This window comes from Elgaria multicarinata, chromosome 8 (genome assembly GCF_023053635.1).
Source record: "Elgaria multicarinata webbii isolate HBS135686 ecotype San Diego chromosome 8, rElgMul1.1.pri, whole genome shotgun sequence".
In the NCBI taxonomy this organism is placed as follows: Eukaryota; Metazoa; Chordata; class Lepidosauria; order Squamata; family Anguidae; genus Elgaria; species Elgaria multicarinata.
The window spans coordinates 87,354,837-87,376,105 of record NC_086178.1 but is presented as its reverse complement, the minus strand read 5'-3'; the positions used below and the strand labels follow the sequence as shown (position 1 = coordinate 87,376,105).

The 21,269-nt window shown below is 44.4% G+C and overlaps 1 protein-coding gene across 1 annotated transcript; it reads right to left on the bottom strand.

Annotated features, from left to right (window-relative positions):
• Positions 1-8,189: 8,189 nt before the first annotated feature.
• DKK1 (dickkopf WNT signaling pathway inhibitor 1) lies at positions 8,190-11,340 on the bottom strand. Its single transcript, XM_063133284.1, has 4 exons — positions 11,113-11,340; positions 10,807-10,969; positions 9,412-9,549; positions 8,190-8,453 (listed from the first exon to the last, which is right to left on the bottom strand). The coding sequence occupies exons 1-4, from the start codon at positions 11,338-11,340 to the stop codon at positions 8,203-8,205; spliced, it is 780 nt and encodes a 259-aa protein (XP_062989354.1). The 3' UTR covers positions 8,190-8,202.
• Positions 11,341-21,269: the final 9,929 nt, after the last annotated feature.

The window sequence follows — 21,269 nt, the reverse complement described above, 5'->3', positions numbered from 1 at the left end:
TACCCCTCCACCGAAAAGCTCAACAGAATCACATTTTTAGTTTAGGTCCTAACAAAATCCCTAACAATACATTATTTTCTACATTAAATGTTTGGGGAAAAGAGTATTCAAATGCATTTATCAACAGAGAAATTCAAAATAAGACCGCTCAATGGGAAGAAAATGTCAGACATAACACATGAAGAACCCTGGTCATAAGACTAAAAATCAGCATCTTGTGGCCAACAGTGGCCAGCCAGATGGCTCCTAGAAGCCCATGAGCAGGGCATGGAAGTGATAGTCCTGCCCTGCGCTTTCGTCCATGCAAATAGCATTCAGTAACAAATGACTGAGGTGTCCCTCAACCAATGTTAAAAGAGTGCATGTTAGTCACAGGGCAGCATAGGCTAGCCTTGCCCCCGTGCTGATGCACGCTGCAGCAGTGCAAACAACAGAAATACATCCCCATCAGCTGTCCATTCCTCTAGAATGGTGCTTCCCCCAAGTCAAAGTGCATACCTTGAGCATGCACAGAGTGCGCTTTAAAGGAAGATTTGATCAAATAGAACGAGCAAACATAATCCCCAGAGGCTGCCTGCCTGCTCTTCCAATAGTGTCAACGTTATGCCCCTCAAGACTGAAAGAACCATATCAGGGATAAATATTCTCTATAAAGTACAATATATCCTATGGATTTGTGCACACTTTGCCACCTCCCTTTTTTGCTGTATTTATCCAGTGCAAGCTATCCTTGTGGTGGGGAGTTTCAGGAGAAAAGGCCAGAGGAGGGGGTTGCTCCTTCTGCCACCTCCTAAAACCCATCGCTTGAGGCAGCCGCTCACTTTCCCCAGTGGTAGGGCCAGCCCTGAATATAACCAAGGGCATGTCTAGATGAGAAGGGTGGAGACCAGATTTCCCCCCCGTCTGTGTGCGTGACATCCAGGAAGGAAGAGGACGTCGCACCCACCATTTTGTTTGTTTTTAATCAAGAAAGAGTGCAGGAATGCTCCTACAAAAATGTAAGTTGTTGGGTGTGTTGTTGTTTTTTAAAAAAATGCTCCTGCTCCCCCCACCCTGCTTCCAATTGGCGCGGAGCTCCTGAGGAGCTCCGCACCCCGTGCCCGGCTCCCGATTCCTCGCAGTTACTCACGAGGAGCCAGGACAAACCGTGACGCCTGGCTACATGTCCCACGGTCTTGGGGCGAGCCCGGGACCGTGGGAAAAAACGGAATTAAACTGTAGGGCCATATCCCAGGGCACGGGACAGATCACATAAGAGTTTTTTTAACTCTTCACTTTCTTTTTCTTCCCATATTGAGGCTGTAGCGAAGTCTTGTCGTTTCTTCTTGTATAACATCTCTAGAATTCGCCCATTCTTATCGATCTCTTCCACCAAGACTCTCATTCATGCCTTGGTTATTTCCCGCTTGGACTATTGTAATCTCCTGTTGACTGGGCTTCCTTCTTCTCATCTTTCCCCACTGGTTTCCATTCATCATTCTGCGGCTAAGATTATTTTTCTGGCTCGTCGTTTTGATCACGTCACCTCGCTTCTAAAATCCCTTCACTGGCTCCCTATCTCCTACAGAATTCAATTAAGCTTCTCCCTTTGCCTTTTAAAGCTTGTCATGGTCTGGCTCCTCCCTATCTCTTATCTCTAATTTCACCTTACTGTCCTGCTCGCTCCCTTCGCTCTCATAACACTATGTCTCTTACTTACTCAAGAGTTTCTACTACTCTCGCTCATGTTCGCCCGTTTTCGTTCGCTGCCCCTTATGCCTGGAATTCTCTTCCAGCGCATTTGCGAACTGCAACATCGATCACAGTTTTTAAATCTTATTTGAAAACATTTCTTTTCTCAAAAGCTTATAATCTGTAGTGTGACGATACTAGTTTTTATTATTTGTTTTATTGTCCACCATGCTGTTTGGCCTTTCCCCTCCCTGTTAGTTTGTTACTGTGATTTTAGAATGTAAGCCATATGGCAGGGTGTTTTGTATTTTGTTTTATTTTGTTCTGTACAGCACCATGAAAATTGATGGTGCAATAATAATAATAATAATAATAATAATAATAATAATAATAATAAATATCCCTCCTTGCCCCTGGGATCCCCTGAGTGTCATGTGGGTGCACAAGGATGATCCTGGGGCGATCCCCGGGATATCACTCCATCTAGCCATGCCCTCAGATGCTGAAATCATAACATGGGCAAGTTTTCCATTGAGATGAACGCTCTCCCTAAAACATATTTTGTCAGCAAGCCTTTGGTACTGGATTTTCTGTTCAAACCCTGAATCAGCTCCCTCATGCAGAGGAAGTACTTCATCTAACTACCCCAAGTTGACTTTGAGAACAGATCTGGTAGAGGTGCTTCTAGGAGCAATGTGGATTTTAGCATGACAGGGGTAAGTGCAATTTGGAATTGGTGCATAGTGTTCGGCAGGCTAGATTGCTAGAGCAATCGCCTCTGACTCAGCCATGTCGTGACTGTAGATTAATACCAGGACCTGTGTATAAAAAGGCACACATCTAATGCAATCCCAAAACAGCAATGAAGAAAAAAGTAAAGGCATTTACTTCGGGTGCTTTCTGCAGCAGGCAGGCAAGGTGGGGAGATAAAAGCAGGGTGTTTCTGATCTTAACTAGAGCTGCGGGTTCAGGCATAGTGCCAAGGTGGGCGGGAGGGAGTCACTGGAGCACAGAAAAAACACAGGCAACCCAACAAGGTACAAGAATCACCTGCTAAAGACACTGGTTCAGGCTTTGATCATTTCTCTTTTGGATTACAGTCATGTTTTGTTTTCCAGTAGTCTTTTCTTCCAGCTTCAGTTCCCCTTCAGTATTCTACCGCCTGCATTATCCAATATCTAATTGTGTCATTTCTTTACTGTTCATTCCATTGGTTCCCTCTTACCTTTCAGTTCCAGTATTGCTGCTTACTTTTAAATCTAGTTTTCATGTTTGTCCCTTCTTGTCATGAGTTATTTGCAAGAAAGTGGAATATATACATTTTTTTTCAAATACATAGTCATTTTCTTAATATCACTCAGGGCTCAATACGTTTTACATGTTGTTGTTGTTGTTGTTTTAAAAAAAGCTTGCTTAAACTGCCCGTTTATTTTGACGAGGGGAAAGAAAGAAAAAACAAGGGCCCCAATTCAGACTATGTTGCCAATCCAGATTGGGACACTGCTTCAGTTTCCTTGCGAAAATCAATCACTACCATCACTGCTGCTAGTTGTCCTCGAAAGTTCTGTTTACTGCAGACTACGACACCTGAGTTCAAAATATAGCGAGGTGGATGAGGGAGAAACCAAAATAGCATGAAGGGGCACTAGCCCACCAGCCCCATGTTTCCAGTAAGGTATAGGAGGAAAGGCAGTGGGCAACTTAATAGAATGTGTGTGCGTGGAGGGGATTAGGGTCCATTTAACAAGGGGGGTGAATGGGGGAGGAAGCAAGCAGAGAATCTCAGTAAAGTATACGGTTAGAATATTATCCACATGGATAACTAAAATAGTTACCCAGATGGAGTCGCTCAGCCTTGCCACTGGCTACACATATATGGATATTGATACTGCTGTAGGCCTCAGTCTCTGTCACTTCTTGAGTTATATGCAGAAAAGAAAGAAATAATGCTGTGTAAGGAAAAAAAGGGCTGCTGCTCCCCCCCCCCCCCCGCTGTTGTGGCCTCAGTCTCTTTTTCCTGTCAAATATTCAGTTATCCCTCTGAATCTCTTCAACCCTCATAGAACTCCCTTATTATCTCCTCAGAGGATTCCTTTAGTGCCCCATGATAGCTGTCAAGGACCCATCAGGGCCACATCTACACCACATGTCATACTGATACAATCCCATCATGGTGATGCTATATCCCTCTTGAGCATTTATATCCCGAAGCACACACAATGACAGCTGTTTGCGGTATTTTGAATAATACAGAATAAAAAGTAGAATATAAAACTAGAAAAACAGTATATGGAATAGGTAATGTGGTCACCGGTACACTTAGGAGTGACCACATTACACCAGTTTTAAAATTTCTTCACTGGCTGCCAATTAGTTTCCGGGCAAAGTATAAAGTGTTGGTTATCACCTTTAAAGCCCTACATGGTTTGGGTCCAGGCTACCTGCAAGATCGCCTTTGCCCATACAATCCGCCCCGCACACTCAGGTCCTCTGGTAAGAATTTACTCCAGTCAACAAAAACAAGGCTGACAACTATTAGAGGACCTTTTCCTCTGCCACTCCCAGATTATGGAATGACCTGCAGAGAGAGATTCGTCAATTTAAGAGTCTTCCGTGTTTTAAGAAAGCTATAAAGACTGATCTCTTCCGGCAGGCCTACCCAGTTGAATTTTAAGATGCCTTTTAATACTGTGCTGATTTTAATAATGTATTAGTTTTAAATGTTTTAATTATATGTATTTTATGGTATTTGCATTTATGTTGTATCCCGCCTTGATCCAGAGGGATAGGCAGGTAACTATTATTATTAATAGTAGTTGTATTATTAGCATTGTTATGTGCCACAACAATCATCAGTGCCCTTCAATACCGATAAAAACAATTGTGTAGATCTAGTCCAGCACTGTGCTCCAGCAGGGAAGCCAAGGCAGTACTGGCCCCTGACAGGATCTACACTATTGCTTTTATAACAGTAGTGACAACTGTTGGGGCCCAGGACACACTCCCTATACAGTCTTCAAACTGTTTTCTAAGTGTCATGTCCTGCTTGGTGTAGATCTGGCCACTGTTTCGACTGGCAATAGGATTTAATTTTATGCAAGTTCTATTAGATGTTAAAGGGAAGTTTAAGGTATGAGCTGCAGCTTGAAATGGGATGCAAACGAAGTCAAGTAACATTGTGTATCCTTCATGTCTGCAGAACTATTGTGGTGGGTTTCCCTATAAAAAAAATACAATTGCCTTCAAAAAGATACCACAGCTGGGAGACAACCCACATCAATGTGCTAATATGGTTTGCATAACAAGCAGAGCTTATATAGGCTACTGAAATAGAAAGAGGTGCAGATGAAAACGGAGAATCTCACAGGAGTAAAGAGAGCACTGGTTCCAAGCCCATTCAGCCTCTGGTTTGCTTTGCTTGAACACTTTGTCAACAGACTATACCCACGTATAAAAATCATGGAGCAGTATTCAAATATCCAATTGAATTTAACAGCCCAATCCTATGAATAGCATTAAAGCCATTGCTTTCATTAGGCATGCCTAAATGTCCATGGAATTGGGCTACAATGTGCAAACTTAAAATCCCATTGAATTTACATGCATAGGAGCCACTCATTTATATAAATGTCACACACAAAGGAAAGTAGTCCCTAAGTGGTGTATTCAGATGCACAATCTGAAAACCAGAGAAATGAGTTGAACTGTAGACTCTTAAATCCCACCTTTTTCCCTCCAAGGAACCCAAGGCAGCATACATAATCCTCCTCATCTCTGTTTTTATCCTCACAACAACAACCCTGTGAGGTAGGTTGGTCTGAGAGTCTGTGATTGGCCCAAAGTCACCCAGTGGCTTTCCATGGCTGAGTGGGGACTAGAACCCAGATCTCCCGACTCCAAATCCAACACCTTAGCCACTACGCCACACTGGCTCTCTTCTAGCTGCACCTCTTGAAATATATATAATACAATCCTCAAACCATTACTTGGAGTAATTAAAGGAATGCCAACAGGATTTCTCCAGTGATAACCCATATTAAAGATGCTTCATGGACATATTTGAAAGTTTTCACTTACACAACAGACTTCAGAACCAGATTGTGCTCCTGCCACCACTCATTCACCTAATTCAGGTTCATTCTTGGTTTAGGATAATTAATTGACATTCCTACAGAAACCTCTCCCTTTCTTCCATGGAAATTATGCCAGCACTGCATCCTGCCTTACCGTTCTCAAGGATGCCCAGGTGAAGCATTGCTAGTGGCACTGGGGGGATGGAAAGGGGGAAAGGATGTGGTTAGGAAAGGGGTTGCTTAATAGCTTTTCTTCCTCTAAGGAGCTAACAGTCAACTCCCTCCAAACGATCTGCTGACTTCATTTGGCAGCAAGCGGTTTCCTGTTTCCTTTCCTCTGTTGTATCTTCCTGACACCCCAGCCACAGATTACTGTGAAGGGAACGGCATCTTCCTGGGGACGAAAAAGGCCTGGAAAGGGGGGGGGGGGGGAGGCAATGAATCCTTCCGGTTAAATATGCGCCACCCCTCCACTTGCTCCACAAGGCAAGTCTGTCATAACAATTGCGTTTCCTGTGCTTTGATATCACCCAGATAAGTATCTACAGAGCAAAACCCTTCAAGCCATTGACTGAAGCTTTTGAGAGAAAACTGGATTCACTGGAGAATCCGATAAAGCAGCAGCAGCAGGGCTTGTCAATAAAAAATAAAGAATAAAGAATGTGGTTGATAGAGACAAGAAATCGCCCCCCACCCCCACGATAGCTGTCTTCACCTTTAACAAGTGCCAGCACAGGCTGCCAAAAGAGCACGTATTCCAGAGAAGTGTCACACAGCCAAGTCATCCGCTTAAGATGGAGGGTGGGAAAAAAGTGATCAAATCCATCTGGGAGAAGGAACTATAAGTAATGTCAGAAGCCCTATTTAAACACTTTGCACTAGACTTGGGACATGTATTAAGACTAGCTTCAAGGATAAACTGTGTTCATGCAATAAGGAAAGCTCCATCCTGCAATAATCATATGATCACTTTGCCTTCTTCGTCAACACTGGAGCATTGGCTAACTGGAAGAGTCCTAGCTTCTGACTGACTTTGGGCAAAATAAGAACCAAGCACAATGGATTTAGAAGCGCAACATTATTGCAAGCTATAGAGCAGTTGTAGAGCCCACCCCATCCTTCCAAGAGACCACTAACAAATTACCCAACAACAAGGTCTTGGAAAGCTTTGGGAGGTACCCAAAGTAGCTACATTTCTACATTTCCTTGATTTTTCAAAAATGCAAATTCAAAATCAGGTGAACGAATACATCCGTACTAGGTAGCACCTTAACCACCTTGAAACTTGTGTGAAGTATGACAAATGCATTGAAAGCCTTTTTGGCTAAAGGGTGGGATAAAAATGCTAAAATAAATTAAAGTTGATATCAATGGAAGTTTCATTCTTGGAAGCACAAATATTCCTAATTATCTAAAACTGGAGGGGAAATGTAAGTGGAGAGTGCGATGGGAATAATTCTCTTCATACAGATTGGAGAGCAACCTTCATAGCCATAGCTATGCTTTAAAAAGCAATCTATAGTGATTCCCCAAATTGGCGTATTCGTGCAATATTCTCAAATGTACATAGTATTCTTACTTCAATGAACTCTAGCACACTTGAAGCTTTGAGTCTTATAAAGCTAAACCACTTAACTTAGTCCAGCTGGCATAGTGAAACTATGGGATTGTGTTTTAAAACACACCTAAATTACCCGATCACAGTGCAGATGGCAATTGTCAGCATTCCTATTCTTGTGAACTATTGCATATACCCGACATTTCCAGGAATGAAGCAGGGTGTATTTTTTTGTGCTAACAAAGTCCCTCTCATGCCTGGTGGACCAGCAGAAACCATGGAGTGACAAATCCTACACAGTGTCTAATGTGTTCTGCACACCTACAACTAAAGCTTTGAAACTCCTCCCAAATGTTTGATCAAACTGACATGTGCCTTAAGTTTTAGTTAGAACACTTCTATAGCCCGTAAAAATATTCCCTGCCAAGTTTTATATTGTATCTGTCTGCTCTCATAATCATATGATACCATATAGAACAGCTCCAGTTGTTGCAATCCACAGAAGCATCACCAGGTATCAAGCATACTTAAAACAAATTTATTTCACTTGTAAAATGTGAACAATTCATAATTTCAATACAATAAAACCAGTGTGTACAACACATGTCACAATAGACTGAGATCGAGCACTTTAGAAAAAGTTAAAATTCCATATCATGTACAGTTAAGTGCCACACCCAAGAATTTACAGACACAGTAATTTACTGCAATTAGTCACTTGAAAAATAGTTCCCTAAAGAAACATGCCACATACTCCAGTTTCAGAGAGGGGAAATTGCCGGAGTACTTTAGTGTAAACTCTGAAATGTGTCAGTCCTCGGAGGTAATTTGCCATAGAAAGAGCGTCCAACATATCATTGAAGTCTCTTAAGTCCCATCAGGTTTAGCAAAAAGCAGCAGCTAATGTCTCTGGCAAGTATGTAGCCTGGGAGAGTTGCTGATTGTGTGGTCTCTTTGCACCCGACAAGTCAATCCATCCCTACAGTGACAGCGCTGGAAGATTTCTAAACCATGAGCGCCTTTCTTGCGGTGTTTCGTGCACACCTGGCCTTCCTTAAGAACAGGTTTGCAGATCTTGGACCAGAAGTGGCGGGCACAGCACAGCCCTTCAGCACAATCTGAGGAACGTAGGCACATAGCACCGTCTTGACCTTAGGAAAGAGGAAGAGATAATTGATAACATAGCACACTTGCTTACACTCAGTCCCATTTTTTCTTAAGCAACAAAGCAGAGACTAAACCAATGGGTTTCCAGAGTGCTCCCCTGAAAGACAAATTCTCCACCATTACTTGGGTGCATGCTTGGTTCACATGCAGAAGGATGGCAATGCCCACATGTCCTGGCCAGCGCCACACATAAGCCAATTCTGCACTCTAGAAGCACAGGGCTTCCATGTTTCAGACAATTAGGATCCCTTAGCAAATAAGCAACTGCAGAAAATATCATCTACAGTATAGGCAGAAAGTTTGCAAGCTAATGAATTGATCAAACACATCAGCAAAGGATTTTCTCCAGTTTGCAGGGGGAGGTATTCTTCCCTGCAAGGGGTATAGTCTTCCCTTGCAACACTATCATGTTATGTGATCTGTTCATGTTGCTACTTAGGAATTGTTGGCATGCGTGCACCACGGTGAGCGTATCTTTCACTGCAATGGATAACCTTGTTGGAAAAGCGCACGCATAAAATGCAAACTTCCCTCTGGAAATCATAAATCTTTCTCAAGTGCTGAAAATATGACTACTTAAGATGCTGAGACTAATACTGTTACATGGGTTTCAAGAGAAAGCCTTAACAGATGAAGGCAACTGTTTAAAGGGTCTTGTATGCATGAGAAGGCCTAAAAGGGACTGACATGCAGCTCTGAGTTTGTGAAAGTTCTGCAATGATTGAAGTAACAAGTAACATCAGTCTTCCAAAACTATTGATTCACAACAAGCAACTTGAGTAGACCGTGTCATAATGTTATGCCACCTATTCTAAATACACCTCTCTCAAGATCTACCATGCTTCCAGCTCTTGAAAATCTCAATCGTTTCCAGTGACCAGCCTTCTCTCTTCTTCCCCCCACCTTCTCATTTATATAGTTGCTCACTGTGAACATCCTTACCTTTCAGGTGGTGCAACTGGGATGAAGATGTAGTTCTTTTGTGATGAGGATCCAAAGTGTCGTGGTCAAAATTCTCTACGATGGTCTCTTCAATGTCCCCAGGATAAAATGGGTCTTGTTCCAATGGTGTACACATTCCTGGTAAGAAAAACAAAACCAAATTCCATGAACACATACTGACAGTTTTATAGTATTCTGTAGGGAGACTAAACAGTCAGATGGTAGAGAATGGAGATTCTCCTCCGGTCTCCATTAGCATGCAGAACACATACGTAGAAAGAGATTGCTTGCCTTTCATTCTGAAATTTCAAACACTACTGCCTAGTTACTCAATTAATGGTTTTGGCAGTTGTCCTATTTCCTGGGAGAAATCCAGGAGACATCCTACTTAGAGTATACCTACTGAAATGAATGGGACTTAGTCTAGTCAGTCACATTCATTTCAATGGGTCTACCTGAAATGATGCAGCCCTCCTAAATACTACTTACGTTGGATTTTACTCCTGTCCCCTACCATCTGAACCTGCGCCAAACACCACCACAACATAAATACGAACAGCAAGAAGGAAACACAAGCAAGACGTGAATCAATCTCCCAGAATCCTTTCAAAGCTTAATTTGAGACAAGACACCATTCTGGGACTAACTTCAGGGTGGAGCCATTGCTCCATTGCTCATCTGTTTATGCTTAATTCTAAAAACCATGGTAGAGTATCTCCTTAACAAGTACAAACAGCTTTTCCTTCACCACTGACTTGGCTACAGTTCACTTGAAAGAGGACCAGGGCTTGTTGGTGAAATTAAAACCACTATCTTCATTATCAGGAAGAGCCTATGCGTTTTTACACAGAAATAAGCCTACCTGTTCAAAGCAGTTTATGGATTTATTGTAGCTAATCCACACCCCCGCCCCGCCCAAACAGCAGCAGATCTGACAAAAAGCCAATAGGTCAAACTTTCCTATCAAGGAAGGAACTGGGAATGGTTTGCTGAGAGAAGGCCTACTGCTCACACCACTATTAAAGCAACAGGAGCCCTTTCACAAGTGGGGCAGCAGCAGATGGACCACATTCCTTAATACAACACCTGCAAGCAACTCAGGCAGATTTCAGGGTGGTGTTGAATACCTACATGTCTCTTTGACTACAATTGGGGGAAGTTCTACTCCAAGCGACTAAAAAAGCAACCGTTCTCCAAGCTGATACCTTCCAGATGTAGTGGACTACAACTCCCAGGATACTGGGAGCTGTAGTCCAACACATCCGGGGGGCACTACGTTGGAGAAAGGTTGCACAAAAGATGTGTTAAACACCCTCTGGCCCCCGTTTTCTCCATGTCCAACAGTTCGCTCCCAGGTAGGGCCGGTCCCAGACAAACGAACGAAGAAACACTCACCGTTATTGCAATAGTTGCCCGGGCAGCACATGGCGTCGCGGAGACAGCGCTTGCGGCGTCTGCGGCAGGCGAGGCAGACTTGGCCTCCGGGAACGCCCCCACGGATAGTGGCGGAGCAAAACTCCTCGGCGTCGCAGTCTTCGTCGTCGATGCAGGCAGAGAGCTGCAGAGGGAGGGAGGGAGGGAGAAACACAGGTGAGCAAGAGCCGGGGAGGGGGGAGGAAGCACCTTCCGGCTTCGAAACTTCGAAGACGCCGAGAAGCCCCGCAGCCCCTTTCCCAGCCACCGAGCCAGCCGGCCACGTACCTGAAGCACATCCCCAGGTTGGTGCCTGTTGCCTCCTTCCGAGAGCCCCGGCACGGTGCTGACCGGGGAGCCCGCCGATGCTACAGCGCCGCCAAGCGGCTGGTTCTTGATGGAGTTGGAGTGGAGCACGTTGGACGGGACGCTCGCCGCAACCCCGGAGGGAAAAACGAAGGCGGCCACCACAACCGCAAAGAAACGGTAGGATGTGTCTGTACGCGGCACGAACATCTTCACGACGGGGAGAATAGTAGCAGTACGACTGGCCGCGGGTTCGAATCCTCCCAGACCTATGAGCAACTCACCGATCCGCTCTTTTCCGGAACGAGCGCGAACTTAATTCCCAGAGAGCTTGTATCCTTCGGAGCGCGTTCAAGTGTTTTAGCTGGCTTCCTTTGCGCTGGCTTTATACTCCCCGGGGTCCTCAAGTATTCCCGCCCCCTCGGGGTGGGGTGGGGTGGGGTGGGGTGGGGGGAGAGGGCAGGCAGCACGGACGAGGATGGGATTACAAAGGGATCATCAAGCGGGGAAGAAAGCTACGACGCACCCCTGCAAAGCCATGCGCTCATTGGACGGCGGGGAATTTCTCACAGCTGCGGTGCAATGAATGAATGAATGAATCCTTGGTTTGATTTAAACACACACACACACACACAAGATTCCATATGGGAGACGTTCCTGGCAGCCAACGAAGCTGCACTCAAGCGTGCAGTTACTGGAGATGTTCTGTTCAAACAGTGTGCCCGATCCGGTGCACCTTTAGTTTAGTAGCTCCAGTACAGTGCCCAGAGAATCGGGCTACACTTCTGTGCATACCTCTCTGCTGGGAATAAGACGCCCCATTGATCTCAGTGCGAGTTATTTCCGACTAAACATTAACACAACCAGGGGTGTTAAGTACATACGTGCTCGCACTTCCACTTGGGCTTTGACTGTAATCCTAGGCACAGTTACTCGGGAGTAATCACCAGTGAATATAGTGGGACTTACTTCTGAGTAAAATGTAGATAAGATGGGGTCGTGCCCAGGGCCGGTGCCAGACTATTTTGCACCCTAGGCAAGGTGAGTTACTTTCACACACACACACACACACGCCCCCCCCCCAAATGCCAACTTTGATTTTTAAGAATGTATGTTTCCTGGAAAAAATAAGAAGCACAAAACTTGAAACTGCTAAATTTATTTTAAAGTGCAAGAAATATGTCATGCCAATTATAGCAAACAAATTGGAAAGGAATGTCCATGGGTCTAAAATGCATTATTTAATAGGAATATCACCTCCAAATCATCCCCCCAACTCTCACACACACACACTCAGCATCACTCACTCCAAACAAACACACACATGAACACATGCATTCACTCAAAGACCCCATGCACCCCATTCACCCACGCATTCTCTCTCTCTCTCTCTCTCTTCCGGGCGCATTCCGGAAGTCCAAACTTCCGCCCCACCCCCACCCCAATGTCCCTGGCTTCGCTTCAGCTGGGCGGACGTGGGGCGCCATCTCGCCCGCCTAGGCCCAGCTGAATCCTCGGGCTGGGCCGGCTCACAGCCAATGCAAGTGAGTGCTCTAGGCGGCCACCTGAGTGGCCTCCATGGTAGCACCGGCCCTGGTCGTGCCATTCCCCCCCCCCCTTGTAGTCCACCCCTGTGCGTGTCAGAAAGAAGTTAAATTGAATTCAAGGGAAAAGATTCCAACGAGATTTGCTACGAGTGCTAAAAGAATAACCTGATGTTGTGGAGCTAGAGCCTGGATGAAGGAACATGGCAACATTCCTTCACTATAGAACATTGGCTCAGCAGCTTATGCTAGAGAAAATCAAAGGTGACAGTCATAAAAATGCTTTGGTGTGATTGAATCCATGAGTTACAAATAAGCAAGTCATTTATTCTGGGGTGACTGATGTCCCATAAGTGGCAGAGCCTTTTACTTCAATGGGATAACTCTGATGCAAATGATCTGTGAACTGCAGCACATAAAGCTTCAGTCTGATTTGATAAGACTTCCACCCACTGCCATCTTTAGGTTTTCTCTTTAAAGATACAGTTTAGTTCTTTAATCATCTAAGGAGGTTGTGAATTGTCAACAGCTGGGCTTCTCTTGATGTTTCACATCCAGCCCTTCCACCTTCAGCAAGGGCATAAGATATATAAAAGGACTCAATTTCCACATCAAAAGAGATGGACCAATGGGAGCAGTGCCTTCTGATTGCTCTTTGATGAGCTACTGAGAAGCAAGGCGAATAGGCCATAGACTGGCATTTGTTAATTGCAGATTAGAGAGGGGATGAGTTGTTCTGTGGAATTTGAAGAGAAAAATTTAAAGGCACGATTAACCAACCCTATCATGTTTTCTTTCTCTCTTTTTTTTTTACCAGATTTTTGAATTTGTCAGTCATTGAAGGGGCTGGTTAAACACCTAGCAGAGATGAAATGACCACTACGCTATGAACAAAAAACATTGTCGTCCTTCAAATCTTCTCAAACTACATACCTTGATTAGCTCATGCCAATAAAGAGTTCTCTGAACAGCATGCTTCTTTGAAGGCCTAGAGAGTTGCTAATTGTTCCTAGATCTTCTAAGAGTGTTAGGTGGGGTGAGGAGTTCAAAGATGGACAACTATAATTGGTGCTAGCCATATGATCCACAAACCATTTTGCAAGCACTTTTGTTCCTAAATTAGTGGTGCCTGTGCATTTATACCAGAAAATCAACAGGAATGCCCCGGAATTATTTTCATCTTTATGAAATCAAATCTGCCAATTAGCCAATGTTTTACATCTCAGGAGAAATTACGGTGCTGAAAGTATATAAGACTTTTTACATCATAAAAGTCTATACGCCGCCCTGAGATCTTAATGATATAGGTGGGATACAAATGTTTTAAATAAATAAAACAATCTTTTTTATGTTTACTCAGAAATAAGGGCCATTGGTTTCTATAAGGCTTAATCCCAGGTAAGTATGTTTAGAATTTTGATTATGCCAGAAGCTCCATCAGTCCAATATTTGGTAAAATACAAATATTCAGATACTGGCTTTAGATTTTTAGCACTGTAACAAATGCAAAGCATTCATACAACATTATTGTATGACAGTAAACAGATAAAGTGTTGTTCTTGGACTTTCACAACAAAAACTATAGATCTGAAAGGTCATAATAAAACATTGGCTTTTAATATTTTTTTGTTAAGTGTTTCAGGTTAATATCCTGGGAGTAAGCTTTCTTGAATTTATCTGGCAATAAACTCCATTAAATTTAATGGAACTTACTTATAAGTAGGACTGAACTGAAAATCTACCTAGAACATCATTTTTGCAAAACCATATTCAGGGTAGAGAGATTGGATGAGGTATGTAAGTTGCTTCAAGATGAGGGATGACAACTTGCAAGAACACCACTAGTGTTCATGACAAGAAGATAGATTTTTAAAGGGGAAGGTTTTTGAAAATGAAGGTGTGTAGGTAGTTTTAAGTCAACTTTTTGATTATGGTGAGTTATCAATAGTCAAAATGTTCTGGATTAAAAAACACAGTAATGCATGATGTAGTATATGTTTTCTGTAATGTTTCTTACCCTTGTTTAGGTAACAATCCCAGTTGAAGAGGTGCTACCATTCAAACTATCACAGTTACAAGCACTGTCTTTAATGAGGGCAAAAACTCTCTCTAGCCAAGGTATTTATTTAGTGGGCTGCTGCACACCTAGCCAAGTCCTCCATGAGGATTTTCTCCCTGGGGGCTACTAAGAAATAGGTTAATGCATTCTTGCATTGGACCTTCTTGATATAAAACAAAGGAAGCACTTTAATACCACCTAGCTTCTCGAGAACAGTCAGAACAAATTACTAACAGGAAAATGGGGAGGGGGGAGAGAATGGTTGCCAGGCTGAGTGGGTTGATTTATACATCAAGGGCTCTGAAACAAAAGCAAAACTCCAACAAGAAGGAATTAAATTCTAGGCGACAGAGTTAGGAGATAAAGTAATTAGGATGAATTGTCTACTGCTTGCATATGCTAAGCTATACAATCTTAGAGTGCATAATCCAGTGCACGAGACAGGCCACCCAACTTCACAGTGCTGTTGAATGCAATTGCTGTAACACTACCTGAATGTATAATAAAAAGCCAAAACCAACAACAGGAAGAGTTCCATAGCACATTACAGATTAAATCTCCTATACTTGGGAGTAAAGCCAGTTGAGCTCAATGGGATTTACTTTTAAGAAGATATGCATAGAATAACACTGCATCATGTTTATTTTGGAGCAAGCTTTCCTGGATACATCTGATGAGTTGACTTCAGCAGTAGTGTGAACAGTTATCTTTAGTAAGTATATTCATAGGTGTAGACTAGAGGGGGGGGGGTATCTTGCAGAGTCAGATAGCTATTAATCTCTTTCCTGGGCCTCTTGAATTAGATTTGCCTCTTCCTCCCCTGCTCCCGCACAGACACAGAGTTAGGGTGCTGATAGTTGCCAGAAGAGAAGCACTCCAGTTCTGAGCACTAAATGTCTTATCATCAAAAGCTTTTATTAAATCATGAGATTGTAACATTTAAGTGCATTTTAAAACTAAATCTTTCTTTAGCTTGCACTTTGGATTCTAAGTACTTCGGCAAAGGCTTGCCAAGGCAAACGTCCCCTCCCCCAATATTAGCATCATGAGAAGCAGAGATTCAGAGTATGAAGCTTTCCCCAGTATGGAGATGCAGGATTTCTGCCTGTTATAGAGGAGTTTAAAGCAGAGTAGCCTTACCAAGAAAAAAGTGGGCAACCCCTGTTCTGGAAAAACCTACCATATGATTCACCTGATGGAAATAGGTACGCCTACAAAACCAACTATATGGCAATGGGGATTCTAGGCTTGTGTGTGTGTCTTTAAATCACAGAAGACTGGTCACCATCCTGGTAATCAATTCTGATTGACAATTAGCAGAAGGTGTGCATTGCAGATTGGGCAGGTAGTGAGATTTTCATCAAGGTCCACAGTTCTGCTGTGGGGTGGGGTGTCTACACTGCTGCTTTATAATGGTATTGACAACTGTTGGGGCCCATGATGCATTCCATATACTGTTTCCAAACCACTTTTGAAGTGTTATACCCTGCTTGGTGTAGATCTGGTGTGTATAGGACATAGCACATTTGTTGTAATTGTCTTGCTTCAACAGAGGACAATCACTTTAAAATGTTTATGAAAAATAGTCCCTCAGTATTTGGAACAATGAGATGGACAGAGATGTAGGTAGCATCTTAGGTATCTAACACAGTGAATATTAAATGTGTGCAGTGAAGGCTACCCTCAGGTAGGAGGTTTTATATTTCTGTTCTCTCTCTCTTGTGCATACACACCATACTCAGTTGCTTTCACAAGGGCAAAGAGGTACTCCTCCTGCACGAAGCACTGTTTTCTCATTGCATCGCCTCCAAAGTCTTCAGATATTTGAGTGCTCAGGAAATGCACACTGGAAATGGAATTTTGGTGGCAAAAGCTTCCCCTACCTTGTATATCTTCTGTCACATTCTGCAATTTGTTTACAGATATTATTATATTTATTTGTATTCCACCCTTTGCCCAATACTTGGCCTCAAGGCGGCCTTACAAAATTTAAAACATACATTGTAAAACCTAGGAAAAGAAATGTACAAACCCCCACAATATTAAAACATAAATGTTTAAAATACACGACAATATTATACATCATTAACATAGATGGAGGACCAGATTATTCTCCAAAGGCCTGCTGGAACAAGCAAGTTTTCGCCTGCTTCCGAAAGCCCATCAAGGAGAAAGCCAGTCTAGCTTCCCTGGGAAGAGAGTCTCCAGGGAAGCAGCCACCAAGAAGGCCCTGTCCCATGTTCCCACCAAGCGTGCCTGAGAAGATGGTGGGACTGAAAGAGAAGATCTCAAAGCATGGGCAGGCTCATAAGGGAGAATACGGTCTTTCAGATAACCTGGACCCAAGCCATATAGGGCTTTATATAGGTCATAACCAGCACTTTGAATTGTGCCCAGAAACAGACTGGAAGCTAGTGGAACTGTTTTAACAAGGGAGTTGTATGCTCCCTGTATCCAGCCCCGGTCAACAATCTGGCTGCAGCTCTTTGAACCAGCTGGGGGTTCCGAACACTCTAAAGGCAGCCCCACGTAGAGTGTGTTACAGTAATCCAATTGGGATATAACTAAGGCATGTGTCACCATGGCCAGGTCAGACATCTCTAGGATATACATATGTACGCACACCACAGATACAACAGAATATACTGCTCTCCTTGCCAAATTTCTGGGAGAAGTTTGTTTTGCTTTTGCATTGAATCAATCACACTTGATACAGAGCTGCATTGGGGATAATTGAATCAATCACAGTTGATACAGAGATGCAGGAGTGTTACCCTATCTTGCCAGACACTGATTGGAAGATGGCAAGGCAAGTTTCACAAAGGAAGTAGTAGACTATATGGCCCAAACCACATTTTACCTTAGCTGCGTGGTTCTGGCCTTGAATTCAGGATTTTCACCCCCCCCCCCCCCAAAAATAGCCAGCACAGGGACAGTCTGATCAGGCATTTCAATGATCAATTCTTCATGGGCAATTTTAAGGGGGGAAAGGCCCTGCACCCTGCACTCAAGGCCAGAACTATGCAACTGATAATGTGTATTTTGGCCCTAAGGCAGTCTCCTCTGTGGATGATAGTTTGGGCTACCTGGAGACTTTACTCTCTTTCCCCACCTCATCTCTAGTAGTTTTTGCCTTAAATGGGGTGAGAACCAGGCATTTTGCTACTTGAGACAAAGGAAAAGATGGTACTCTTTCCCCATTCCATCTACTGCAGACACTGACAATAGGACAGAATCTTGCACTGCAACCGAGGGCAGCAGGCTAGTTTTGCTTAAGGAGCAGAGGGCAGGCTGTATGGTGCACACACAATTCTGTCCTCCAACACAATGCCACTGCTCCCCACCGCCCAGTCAGTGCCAGCTCCAGGTTTTGAAGGACCCTTGGGATAGACACTCTCAAAGCGCCCCCTGCCTTTACTTTCTCACCGCCATTGTCATTAGCTCAGATTGCGCCTAATCCTCTTTCTCATCATTGCTACCACTTTCTTGCTTGACAGAAAGCCAGTGAGCAAGTAGACAGCAGCATGTATTACTTCTTCACACCACCACCATTTTGGGAGCCAGACTGAGAGACAGGTGAACAAGCAATTTGCAATGGTGAGGAGTAAGTTCAGCGGGCTCTTGGCAGTAGGCCCCTGTTGGGTGGGGTCCCTTGGCAGGTGCCCAATCATGTATACACTTGATACCAGTCCTGGGCAAGATCTACACTACTGCTTTATAACAGTTTATAATGGTTTTGACAATTGTTCAGGACCAGGACACGCTCCATATACTGTTTTCAAAGTGTTCTATCCTGCTCGGTGTAGATCTGGCCCTGCTACCAGTATTTTGTCATCTGCACTTTGCTTAATGGTGCTGGCCTAAGGGAAATTTCCTTCAAGGTTACGGTAAAGTGAAATTACCTCCCAGCGAAAATGCATATTTATAGACATTGTTGAGACTGCTGCTGGAGGGATATGGGCCACAGGAGAAGTATTTTCATCTTTGGAGGTTATATTGAAGTCAAACAATACTGACCTCATATACTTCAAGGTATCAAAGTGATCACCGGGGATGTTGGTTTTTAAATTCATGTATTAGTCTCTATATGCTACACAGTTTGATAATTGCTGGCTTTGTTCTTGACCTGTGCAATGGGGTAGTGGAGTAAGAATGTAGGCGAGTGTAGCTCCAGTATCTTCTTCACACCAGGAGTGATTAAGTTGTGGAACAGCATTTGTTGTGAGAAGGACTTGCATCAAGACTAGACATGGTTGGGCACTTGCTGATGGCTTACACCAGGGCAGGGGCCAACTGACAAGATCCCTGGAGGTGCTCCACCTCACCTGCCTCTCAGTCTATTCCAGATTATAGTGGTGAGAAGGACGAGTGGCAGATACTACTGCCTTCTTACTCACTGGCTTTTCTGCCTACCAAACAAGAAAGTGATAGCAATGATGAAAAAGAGGACAATGAGCAATAGCAGCTGGTGACAATGGTGGTGAGAAGGTAGACCTACTGATGATGGGGGCTCATTGAGGGTGTCTTGCCCAAGTGCCTTCAAAAACCTGGAGTCAGCCCTTGTTGTAAGTTTTGAGGACAGGTCTGGGGTCACAACTGTCCTGACACATGATCCTGTTAGGCAAGCTGGGCTCAGGCAGTGAGTTGGTTCACAAAATCACCGTATCCCACCGTACCTTATTTAAGCCACACTGAGCCATGTCATCTGCAGGTGCCAGGTTGCCTATTCAAGCCATGGCTTATTGTGTCATCTGAACCCTGGTGGCAGGGGTTGTTTGAGGGTTAAACAACTCTCAAATAATTCATGGTCTGTTGTAGGGTTATCTGCTGCCCCGGTTCGGATGACATAAGAAATTCTGGCAAACCCCTACTAGGGGCTGAATTTTTAAAATGGCTGCCGGCACACACATCAACCCACTGTGGCTTAAAGAAGCCCCAATGGGCTGAGATGATCATGTGTACCTACCCAACCTACATATGATGTGATGATTCCAAGGCAGGTTCTACACTACTGCTTTAAAATGGTTTATAACAGTAGTGACAACTGTTGCAGCCCAGGACACACTATACAGTTTTCAGAACATTTTCAAAGTGTCATATCCTGCTTGGTATAGATCTGGCCTAGGTCTCCTTGGCCAAAGTCTAACATGCTAACCACTATACTCCCCTTTGCCAGCTCACTATTCTGTAGCTGAGCCTAATAAGTTAGGTGGTATGTGAAATGCTGCTATTGCTCCTTGAGGGGTGTGTGTGTGTACCTGAACACAGGTGCCTGCATTCCTGACCTCTCCTTGCAGATGTGGCAGTGTGGGCTGTCACGATATGCTCCTGCAGCTCAAAAATCACCACAGCACAATGAATCTGAGCGCAGAACTGCATCTGCCATTCCTTTGTGCTTGGTTAGCATCTGACAATAGATGAAACCCTGTTCCAATTACCTATTAAGTTTGGTGGGAAATGTTCTAGAAAGAGCACATTCCTTGGGCATGCAGAGGGTCCGCTGCTGAAAGCTTTCCACGGGTGAAATCTCACTAGGCCCTTCACTCTGGCCTGGAGTTTCCTGACCGGCCACTAAACCCGAAACCAGGCAGAGGAGAAACGCTTCGTTGCAAAACCACCAAGCAAGCCCGCCAGCTGCCTCTCTCCTTGGCGAAATACAGAAGGCAGATCGTGTGTGCGCGCGAGAGTTTTGTACCACTAACTAAAAAAAACATCAAACCCCGACCCAACCAGGCCGCCCTTAAGAGTGGCTTCTTCGCCTGGAAGCCGCGATTTAGCCGCCGCCGCCGCCGCCGTCAGGGCCTTTGGCGCCCGCGCTGTTTTCTCAAGCCATCTCCGGGCGAGCGGCCGGTGTCAAATGAAGCTTGCTGGGGCCTCTCTTTGAAGCGCGGAGATCAAACAGCGCGGAGACCCCAGGCCTTAATGAGCCGTTGAGCCCGGCTGGCGTTTCCACAAACACTCCCGTTTGCTCGCTCGGCTTGTCGTCTCAGACGTCGTGCTCAGCACATTCGAGCCCGCTCGCCCGCCCGCCTGCAAATCCATTCACACGACAGTGAGCGCTGTTGGTTTGCCCCGGTCAGATCCCGGGCAAATAAACAGACCGCTCGGTGGGCTTAATGAAGAGGCGGGCGCGGAGCGAGATGAAAGCGGCGACGGCTCCTGGCGACGATTTCGCAAGCGTGCCGCGGGAAGCGGGGGAAGCGTACGCGCTTGGCTCCCTCTCGTGGAGACTTTAAGATTTCGTCCGTCCGTCCGTGGGGATTGGTTTTCTACGCGTGTGTGCGAGAATCAGCACTGGTTGATTCCTGGATATAAGTTGCCAACTTTTTATGGGAAGCTTTTACGGTATGGTGATAAGCATTATAACCCACTAATGCTTGCAGAGCAAGGCGCCAGGCCTGGCCGTTTATTTATTTATTTATTGCATTTATATACCGCCCCATAGCCAAAGCTCTGTGGGCGGTTTACAAGAGTTTTAAACAGTAAACATTAAAATCAAATATGCCAAGTTTTAAATATATAAAGTTTAAAAACAT